The sequence below is a fragment of the Polistes dominula genome, unplaced genomic scaffold (genome assembly GCF_049000335.1).
Source record: "Polistes dominula isolate Pdom_NZ unplaced genomic scaffold, Pdom_raw_medaka contig_168, whole genome shotgun sequence".
Taxonomy (NCBI): domain Eukaryota; kingdom Metazoa; phylum Arthropoda; class Insecta; order Hymenoptera; family Vespidae; genus Polistes; species Polistes dominula.
In genome coordinates, this window is record NW_028301024.1 from 157,067 (window position 1) to 168,847 (window position 11,781).

Here is an 11,781-nt window from a genome sequence, read left to right on the forward strand (position 1 = left end):
GTTTGTATTTTGCTTAACTGCATTAAAAAAAATATTAGGTTTACCAAAATTTGATGCCAATGTGTTACTAAATTCTCGTATTTTTACTAAAAAAAAATCCTGTGACTCAAAATCGATAAATTTACAAGAAAAATGTAAGATCAAAATTGTACGTTTTTCATCTATCTAATGTTTGTTTCGAGCTTTACTGCATCATAGAAAATTTTGTGGGTCTACAAAAATTCTATGTCATAATCTTTAAAATATTTTGTTTTTTTAATAAACAAAAATTTTCTCTAATACAAATTCAATTAAAATACATTAGTTATGTTTAAGAATGTATCTATTTTTTGCAGATAATAAAAGTTTGTTTGTTGTTTGACTTTGTATAGTATTTAAGTTGAGATAATGACGTTAGGTAATACGTCTAGCAGTTAGGCAATACAAGAGGCGACTGTCGGCGCGACGCATATAGCGCGATGAGCTTGCTAGCCCAAGTCTCGCGCATTAATACACACATTACCCGCACCAAGTAGTCAGCGACAATACCGCGGACTACGCAACAAAAACGCACCTGACTAACAAACGCACTGTAGTGACAATACCACCACACACACACTCACACTTATTACATAGCCCAAAAGGGCGGGTTTTTTAATAATATATGTCAATCCTAAACAGACTGCATTAAGAAAAATTTTTAGGTTTACCTAGATTTGTTGCTTATATGTTAGTAGATTCTTCTATCAGTACTAGATAAAATTCCTGTCATTTATAATCGATAAAAATACAAGCCAGATGATGGATCAAAAATGTAAATTTTTCAGCTATCCAAAATTTGTTTGTAGAATTACTGCTTTATAGAAAAATTTGTTAATCTTCAAAAATCCGATGTCATAATCTTCTATATATTTCCTTTTTTTTTATAAACAAAATTTTCCATTACCCAATATCAATTAAAATACACTAGTTATGTTGAGAAATGTATATATTTTTTGCAGATAATAAAAGTTTGTTTGTTGTTTGACTATATTAAGAAAAATTTTTAGGTTTACAAAAATAAGATGCTAATATGTTATTATATTCTTGTATCTTGGAAAATAATTCTTCTCATTTAAAATCGATAAAATTACAAGATAATTTAAAAATCAAAATTGTACTTTTTTCTGCAATCGAAAATTGGTTTTTAGATCTACTGCTTTATAGAAAAATTTGTTAGTCTACAAAAATCCGATGTCATTTTCTTCAAAATATTTTTTTCTTTTAATACACAAAAATTTTTAATGACAAAAAATCGATTAATATACACTAGTAATGTTGAAAAATGTATCTATTTTTAACAGATAATAAAAGATTGATTGTTGCGTGACTGCATTAAAAAAAATTTGTAGGTATGCATAAATTTGATACCAATATTTTCAAATAAAAATATAAGTATAATATAGTAAAATAGCAAAATTATTCCTATATATTAACATCAAATTTTGGCAAATCTAGTAATGTTTGTATGATGCATGCAAGCTACAAATAAGTTATCCGTATCTGCGTAATGTAAAAACTCTTTCAAACATTAGTAGTTTATTTTATCGACTTTGAATCTTTGGAATGTTTTTGATAGTTTAATAACTTAATTCTACTAATATTTTGGCATCAAATTTTGGTAAATCTAAAAAATTTTCTGTGCAGCATTTACGCTAAAAAAAATATTTTGATATTTTCAAAAAGTACACCCTTTTTTAAATATGAGATTAAATTATTCAAATTGGAATGCCTAGAATTTTATGTAGTGAAAAAACGAGATTTTCCAAGATTTTATCATTAAATTTTGGTAAATCTAAAAATATTTCTAAGACGAATGCAAGCTACAAGCGAGTTTCAGGTTTTTTCGCAATGTACACACTTTTTTCCATATTCCGAGTGCATCTTTATTGATTTCTAATCGTATAAAATTTTTTTTAAAGTAAAAAAACAAATTTATCTAAGATTTTGGAATTAAATTCTTGTAAATCTAAAAATTTTTCTATGATGCATGCGAGCTACAAAAAAGTTATCGGTATCACTGTAATGTAAACAATGTTTCAAATATTTAGAGTTTAATTTTATCGATTTAGAATCTAAGGAATATTTCTTACAGTAAAATAAGAAAATTATACTAAGATTTTAGCATTAAATTTTGGTAAATCTAAAAATTTTTCTGTGATGCAGTAAGGCTAAAAAAAATTTTTTGATATTTTCTAAAAGTACACATTTTTTTAAATATTTGTTAAAATTATTCAAATTGGAATGTCTAGAATTATTTGTAGTGAAAAAACGAATTTTTCAAAGATTTCGGCATTAAATTTTTTTAAATTTAAAAATTTTTTTATGATGCATGCAAGCTACAAACAAGTTCTTGGTATCAGCGTAATGTACACACATATTTCAACATCTTAAATGTATCGTTATCGATTTGTAACCGTATGAAATTTTCTTTATAGTAAAAAAACGAATTTTTCTAAAATTTTGGTATTAAATTTTAGTAAATTCTTTAAAATTTCTGTGATGCAGTCAAACTAAAAAAATTTTGATATTTTAAAAATATACACCTTTTAAAATAGTATGATTGTAGGTATTCCCTTGTTATATCATGAAAGTTTATCTTTAGTGAAAAAACGGGTTTTTTCTAGGATTTTTGAATCAAATTTTGCTAAATCTAAAAGAATTTCTAAGATGAATGCAAGCTACCAGCAATTTTTATGTATCTGCGCAATGTACGCGCTTTTTTCAATATTTTGAGTATATTTTTATTGATTACTAATAGTATGAATTTTTTTTAATGTAAAAAAACTATTTTATTTAAGATTTTGGCATAAATTTAGGAAATTCTAAAAACTTTTCTATGATGCAGTCCAGCTAAAAAAAAGTTTTGACATTTCCGAAAAATACACGCATTCTTTATATTACTAGTCTAATTTTATAGAATTTGAATGACAAGAATCTTTTTCATAGTAAGAAAACTAAATTTTTTCTAAAATATTAGAATCATATTTCAGTAATTCTAAAAAATTTTCTGTCATGCAGCCAAGCTAAAAAAAAACTTTTTATAATTGCAAAAAGTACACACTTCTTTCAACATATAACTGTAATTTTTTCTATTTTGAGTAATAGGAGTTTATTTTATTTTTTTTTTTTAATAAAGCGAAATTTTTCACAAATTTTTGCTTTGAATTGTAGTGAATCTAAAAATGTTCCTATGATACATGCAAACTACAAATAAGTTTTAGGTATATGCGCAATGTTCACACTTTTTTTAACATTTTAAGTGTATCTTTATCGATTTCTAATCGTTTGAGTTTGTGTTTGTAGTAGAAACACGAATTTTTCCTAGATTTTGGCATTAAACTTTTGTAAAATTAAAAATATATCTATGATGCATGCAAGCTATAAAAAAACTTTTAATATTTTTAAAAAGTACACACTTGTATCAAAATATTAGTTTAAATTATTCAAATTTTATTGTCCAGAATTTTTGTAGTGAAAAAGCGATATTTTTTCAATATTTTTGAATCAAATTTTTGTAAATCTAAAAACTTTTTTATGATGCAATTAAGGTTATTGTGGTATAGGGGGTATCAAAAATACTCTTTCTTATAACACAATTTTCTCTTTATTTTATATGATAAGGTAATAGCACGTCTTTACTCAATCAGCAGTAAAAAAGGAATAAACGAATATCGAATAAACCAAAAGAAAAATATTTCGTCGCCAAGCACTTAGGATTCAGCTTCTCCTTGGTAGGGATAAAGAAAACAAAGATTAAGAAGGACCGCTCATCGATAGAACAAAACACTCTGAGTCCAACACTGTATATCGATTATTATTTATATACATAAAAGTATCGATTGTATTTTGTAGATATGGTATAATAAACGCAGAATAAAAAATAGTGCATAGAATTCAACAGTATTAATACAGTGTAATAACTTATATATCAATATTTATAATATAAAACTATTAAAAAAAATTCTGAAAAACTGTCTTTTTTTCGTGTGTATAATTAGAGTAGACCCCTTAACACACGTCAAAAATCTAATTCTATATATATATATATAATTCTATATCTATATATAATAAATCTAAATCAAGAAGGAAATCTAAGTACACAGGAATTAAGAAAGCGTTACGAACGACTTACTTAGCTAGTACAGAAATACGGAACATAGTATGAAAAGTGTGTCACTAACAACATCGAAGTAGAAGGAGTCGACAGTTCAAACCCAATTATAGAGAGATATTTCGCAATCGGAGACAACATTGATTCGGGCGATACGGCCGCGGTTAATAATACGAGTGGCTCTTATAGAGACGACGGTACTACAAATACCCGCGATCAGCAAATACGATTACGCCGCATGGAGATCCCGAAATTTGACGGAGACATCGGAAAGTGGATCTAATTCAAGGGGAATTTCTTAACGCTGATAGACTCGCGCACCGACATGTCGGATTTAGAAAAACATATATACCTCCTCGAGCCTCTTACCAATAGGGCGCTTCAGACGGTAGCGACATACGCACCGACCGGGCAGAATTATAAGAACGCGTGGGAAATTTTATTGAAAACTTTCGACCGGCGACGCATACTCCTGGCACGGGCCATTGACACTTTCATAGAAACTCCACGGCCGAAAATCATGTCAATAGAAGAGATGACACGGCTTGCGGGTCCATGCAGATACCATTACTTCTTTCAATATACCACACGCACTGATGGTCCGCCTCGGCGAACGCATTCTACCCCGCGACCTGACGAAGAATGGGAAAAACAGTTAGATGCGGATAATTATCCGACCATGAATCAGTTTTGCGACTTTGTAAACGAGTACACACATCGTAGCGCTGCGTCGCCGAATATTCCATCGACATCGAGAAACGAACCTCACGCAAAACGTAGACATACTGAGACGATGACTTTATGGCCACGAAAGCGACAAGAGACACATATAACGCGTACGTTTCTTACTCGCACTTTAACTAATTGTATTCGACGATAAACGAGATAAACATCTTTTATACCAATGTTCCCGATACCATGATCTGACGAAACGTGACAGACTGGCGATGGTCAAACGTTATGGATTATGTAAAAATTGCTTACGGAAGCACTGAGATCCATGTAAGAGTTCACATTGTCAAATCTGCAGCCGGCCCCATCACACATCATTACACATGAACAATTATCAACAGCAGACCATAACCCCAGTGAAAGAGGAGATCGCGTCAACATCCCAAACCAGACCTATCCCCGTATGACTAACACCAATCTTTAATAGCAACGCGCGCGGTGCATCGAGTCAACTCCTTATGAGCGCTATGTGTCGTGTCAGAAAGGGAGATGGGACTTTCAGAGAATGTCGAGCGTTATTAGATGCGTGCGCCGCTGCACACCTCATCACCGAAAATGTCTCGAGAGAATTACGCTTGCCGATTAAACCATATTCAATTCTCATTCACGCTATTAACGATACCGTAACTCGAACGACAGGCGTTATTGAGATAACCATTCAATCGCTATACAATAAATATAGCCGAAACCTTTTGCTCTTCATCGTCCCTAAGATAGCTGATCAGGTACCCGGAGAAGTCTTCCCGCGAGAACTCGTTAAAATTCCGCTCAGTCGAAAACTGGCGGATCACCAGTTCCATCTACCACGACCGGTCGACATCTTGATAGGTTCCGGAGCAACGCTCGCACTCATGTCAATAGGGCAATTTTCTTTGTCCCAAAGATGCGGTGATTTGATACTACAGAAAACGCTATTAGGTTAAGTGGTCATTTTGTTGGAATGTTGTTGGAATTGAATCTGACGGTCATACGGGAAACCATAGATTCTTGGCGACGACCAAATTAAGGGAACAGTTAGAAAGATTTAGGTTATTAGAAGACGCAAATATAACAAGATCGAAGTCAGTAAATGAAATAGATTGCGAAAATCATTATGTTAAAGATACGAAGCGTGACGAATCGGGACGATACATTGTGCGGCTACCTTTCCGCGAAGAGAGACACGATTACAGTCACTTGCGCGGTATAGCTTTACGCCGATTCCACAATCTCTGGAAGAAGTTACACGCGAATACCAAACTCTGGAAGGAATACGAAAGGATTATACAGGAATACGTCGATTTAGGACATATGTCGACCGTCGAAGACGAACCTACGGGAGGTTTTTATCTTCTTCACCACGCGGTCATTAAATCAGCTAACATGACGACAAAGGTACGAGTCGTATTCGACTCCTCCGTGAAAAATGATAACAGACTTTCTCTCAACAACACCATATTAGTCAGACCTACAATCCAAGACACTTTAGTAGAACACTTGTTACGATTCCAAACGTATCGGTACGTACTGACGGCGGATATCGAGAAAATGTATCGACAAATATGGATTCATCCGGACGATCGCCAGTACCAACGGATATTTTGGTAGCATAACGAACAGATTCGCACGTTCGAACTCAATACGGTGACATTCGGAATAGTCTCAGCACCTTTTCTTGCTATACGAACCATAAAACAACTCGCGAAAGATGAAGGCGCTAACAATCCGCTCGGAGCCGAAATAATAAATCGCGACTATACGTTGATGCTCATCACGGGAGCCGATGACATCGAAACTCTCGGAAAAATACGCGATCAAACCATCGAAATATTGAAACGAGGCGGTTTTAATATGCGACAGTAGGCGTCTAACTTCCGACCGGTGCTCGAAAATTTAGACATAAAGAACGTCGACGTCGAACTCTGCTCTGGGGAAAATCCTGTTTTAATGACACTCGGTATTTCATGGAACGCCCATCATGATTATATAATCTATTTCGTCGCGCCCGTAGATATTCGCGAAAGAATTACCAAACGACGGATTTTATCCCAAGTTGCAAAGATTTTCGATCCACTCGGACTGTTAGGACCCGTTTTTTTGACAGCCAAAATCTTCATACAAGATTGCTGGAAAGCACACGTCGACTGGGACGAATCAGTACCCAGCGTATTACATTTCTCATGGACAACGTTCGCGGAACAGTTGACACTAATTGATAATGTAACGATCGAGAGACGCATTACACTTGCTAACCCGATCGACATACAATTACACGGTTTCTGCGATGCAAGTCAATCTGGTTACGGCGGTTGCTTATATATAAGATCGCGAGATGAATTCAATAACACAAGCGTGCGTCTACTTTGCGCTAAAAGTCGCATGGCTCCTCTCAAGGACACCACCATACAACGTTTAGAACTATGTGGAGCATTACCACATTCGTGATTATACCGAGAAGTCCGGACAGCCGGCGGACTGCAACCCTACAAGATAACTTTCTGGTCCGATTCCATGATTGTACTGGGTTTGCTGAAAGGAGACCCTGGTACACTAAAAATATACACGGAGAATCGCGCGCTTGAATTATAAAATAGGCGACCTACCGAACTCGCGAGTATAAGAAGCCATCGCATTCTCTCACGTCGAAGTGGATTTCTTCGGTACGATCTACGCGAAAGAGAAGAAATATCGTAATAAGGGCCGCGTCAAAATATACGGATGCATTTTTGTCAGCATGATCATAAAGGCCGTGCACATCGTATTAGTCAGCGATCATCTAACCACGGACACGTTCCTAGCCGCCTTTCGACGGTTTGTGAGTCGAAGAGCAGTACCAACCCATATTTATTCCGATAACGGAACCAATTTCGTCGGGGCCAATAACCAGTTAAAGGAGTTATACGCCTTACTTGAGTCGGACGAATTCAAAGCGAAGGTCCATAATTTCGCGGTAGATCATAGAATCTCATGGCATTTCAATCCTCCCTTATCACCTCATTTCGGAGGTTTGTGGGAGGCTGCGGTTAAATCTTTCAAACACTACTTTAAACGGTTTGTAGGCGAACTTCTCTTCACGTACGAAGAGTTGACTGCATTCGCAGTCAAAATCGAAGCTATTTTAAATTCACGCCCGCTATGTCCGATCTCGTCAGGCCCGAATGATATAACAGTACTAATACCTGCACATTTTCTAGTTGGAAGATCTATTACTACATTGCCGGAGGAAGATTACATTAAGACTCCAGCTAATCGATTGTCTTCATGGAAGCATATCACGAAGGTTCGACAAGATTTCTGGCAACGATGGCATATTGAATATCTACAAGAATTGCAGAAACGTCAGAAATGGATACAACTCCAGCAAAAAATCGAAAAGGAGACCATCGTTATTCTCATCGACAAGAATCAACCTTGCATAATATGGCCGTTAGGCTGGATCGTAAACATACATCCAGGAGAAGATGATATAGTACAAGTAGTCACCGTGAAGACGGTTCACGGAGTTGTCAAGCGAAATGCGACAACTATTTGTCCATTGTTAAACCATCATTATTTTCTTGCGTTGTATCTTTTATAATTAATTTTCCTATTCTCGGTCTCCTCTTTATGCTATGCTTCGTAGTTATCGCTCCTGGTTTTATATGTGTGTGTTTGTGCGCTACTGCATATTACAAAGCGTGGACACGTATTCTTTCGATACTCGAAATGTTTGTAGGTACGAGCGATAGAAAGGTAAAAGAATAAACAGAAATAAGCGAGGAGAGGCGCGTCGATCGCTTGGAGGGAAAACAGCGTGCGTGGGTGTAGTGTGAGAAAATATAGTTTGAATAAGTGTAAAGGTGATTATTAGAGGAAAAAAATAGAGGAAAGTGAGGTGGAAAAAGGGCTTAGTGGAAAGAGATAATAGGAGTGGAAATTGGTTAGAAGTAGAGGTGAAAAAGGAGTGAAGTATAAAAGGTAGTGAAGGTTAGAGTGAGTATAGAAAAGAAGAGCGTATGGAGATAGAAGCGCCAAAAAACGACAACGGGAGGGAGAGTGGTTTGAGGGAAAGTGAGATAGGACGGTCGGTAAAGAAGGGTTCTGAAGGGAGCGCAAGAGAGGTAGGTGTGGAAAAGGAGGAAAAGAAGAAGGACAGAGGGAGACCGAACAGGGTGCTGACCTGGTCTAGGCACAGATCAGAGAGTACAGGAGACATAAGAGAGATGATATCGAAAAAGAGAGAGTTGAATTCGCCGGAGGAGAGGGAGAAGGTGACAAAAAAAAGTACAGGGCAAATGGAAGGTGGGAGGTCAGTAATGGGGGGGTCAAAGGAAAAATATGCGAATAAGACGGATAGAGAGTTGATGTTGATTATGATGGATAAAATGACGGAGGTGGAGAGAGAGATAAAGCAAGAGGTGGCAAAATTGAGGATGGAGATAAGGGAAGAAGTGGCGAGGGAGATTGAAAGGAAGGGAAAGGAGTGGGAGAGAAGAAGTCAAGAGTTAGAAGTAAGACTAGAAGAAAAATTACAGGATTGGAGCAATAAATTACAGGAATGGGAGAAAAATACAAAAGAAGGAAACAAGGGGGTTGTGGGAGGCAGTAGTGAGTTAAGAATGGAAGCAGGAAAACAAACGGAGGTAGAGAGATGGGTAAAAGAGGTAGAAAGAAGATGTGAAAAGTGGGAGGCGGAGGAAAGAAAAAAATGTGTAATAATAAGGGGGTTAAAAAGAGATAGAAAAGGTTTGGAGAAAGAGATGGAGGCCTTTTTTAAGCGAAAATTGGACACAGAGGTGAAGGTAGAAGAAGCGAATCTGATGGGGTATGAAAAGAAAATTATAAGAGTGAAACTGAGCAAGAGAGAAGAAAAGGAGAGTATTATGCAAAATAAGAAGAAGTTAGGAGATGAACCGGTATATATTGAGCATGACAGATCAAGGAAGGAGAGAATGGTTCAAAGAGATATAGTGAACTAAGCGAGGGAATTAAGAAAGCAAAGAAGGAAGGTGATAATACGTTATAGAAAATTGGAGATAGACGGAGTGTGGTATAGATGGAGTGATAGAGAAAAGAAGCTAGTGAAGGAGAAACAGAGTTTTTATATGACAGAGGAGAACACGAACTAGGTGGAAGGGAGAGAAAGAAGAGAAACAAGAAGAGGCAAGAAGGAGAAGGGAAAAAACAGAAGGGAAAAAGTATAGAGACAAAGGAAGGGAGAAGGGTGAGAATAATGGCATGGAATGTAGCAGAGATAAGGAACAAGGAGAAGGACTTTTGGGAATATTTGGAGAAATTTAATATATTGGGACTGCAGGAGACGTGGTTAGACAAGAAGGAGTGGGAGAAGACGGAGGATTCATTTCCAAGGAATTACAACTGGATAGTGCAAGAGGCGAGGAAGGATAAAATGAAGGGTAGATACAGGGGTGGAATGATTGCTGGAGTAAGAAAGGATTTAGAGATTGTGAAGGCAGAAGCAGGTAAGGAGGGAATGATACAGCTTGAGATAAGGATGGCGGAAGAAGAAATTTGGCACATAATAATTGTATACAACAGAGGGGGAGAGAGGGAAAAGCTGAGAGAAGTGGAGGAATGCATAGAAAGGAAGGAAGGAAAGAGGTTGCTAATAGTGGGTGATTTCAACGCAAGGATTTCGAATAAAGGAGGAACATGCTGGATGGGGGAAGAGGAGAAAAGAAAATCAAAGGACAGGGTGATAAACGCACAGGGGTATGAATTGCTTGAGATGGTAGCGGAGATCTGGGGATACTGAACGGAAGTAAGAAAAATGATGAAAAGGGGGAATGGACTTTTGTAAGCAAAATAGGAAGTAGCGTCATAGATTATGCAATAACGGATGAAGAAACATGGGATGAGATAGAAGAAATGCAAATAGGAGAGAGAACAGAATCGGATCACATGCCGATAGAAATAAGGATAAGGGAAAAAATAGTGGATAGTCTAGAGGAAGGAAAGAAAAAGGAGAGGATTGAAATAGAAGACTGGTCAGAGGAGGGAATAAGGAAGTTTAGAGAAAAGCTAGAAGGTGTAAAGTTTGGTAAAGAAGGAGTGCAGGAAGAGTTAGTAGAATTGATAGAGAAAATAAAGAGTGCAGTAACAAAAAAGAGAATAGAAGTAAGCAGATGGGGAGAGGAAAGGAAAAAATGGTGGGATAGAGAATGTAGAGAAAGTAAAACGAGCCTGAATAGAAAACTGAGAGGATTTAAGGAGGGAAAAGTTGAAAGGATAGAATATGTTGAGGAAAGGAAAAGACACAAGAGAAAATGCAAAGAGAAGGAGGAGGCATATAGGCAAACAGAAATTAGGAAGGTTATGGAAATAAAGGATGAGAGGGAGATTTGGGGATACATCAGAAGGGAAAGAGGTACAAGAAAAAGGATAGAAGAGAACATAACAATGGAGGAATGGAAACAACACTTTATGAAGCAATATGAGGGGGCGGGTGAGAGGAAACGACAGGAGAGAGGGATAGAAATAGAAGGAGAGGATACGAAGAAAATAGAAATAGGAGAAGTGGAACAAGCAATAAGGAAACTGAAGAAAAAGAAAAGTCCGGGTGTAGATGGGATAAGAAACGAGGTGTGGATATATGCGAGTAGGGAGGTTAGGGAGAAATTAAGAAAAATCATAAATGATATATGGAAAGGTAAAGGGTGGCCAGAAGAATGGAAAGAAGGAATAGTATGTCCAATTTTCAAGAAGGGAGATAGAAAAGAAGTAGGTAACTATAGAGGAGTGACATTGATGTGTACAGCATACAAGATATATGCAGCGATAGTGGAAAAGAGATTAAGGGAGGACGCAGAAAGGTTAAAATTAATTCCAGAAACACAATCAGGATTTAGAAAAGGTAGAGGGGGAATAGATAATATATATATTTTGAAGACGGCAGTAGAAAAGGCAATAAACAAAGAGAAAGGAAAGCTTTTTGTAAT

General features: G+C 36.3%; 1 protein-coding gene across 1 annotated transcript; it reads left to right on the forward strand.

The window, feature by feature from the left end:
• The first annotated feature begins 7,577 nt into the window (after positions 1-7,577).
• LOC149031939 (uncharacterized) lies at positions 7,578-8,747 on the forward strand. The gene is made up of 2 exons (XM_089174202.1): positions 7,578-8,336; positions 8,694-8,747. Exons 1-2 carry the CDS (start codon positions 7,578-7,580, stop codon positions 8,745-8,747), a joined length of 813 nt encoding a protein of 270 aa, XP_089030328.1.
• The last annotated feature ends 3,034 nt before the right edge of the window (positions 8,748-11,781 follow it).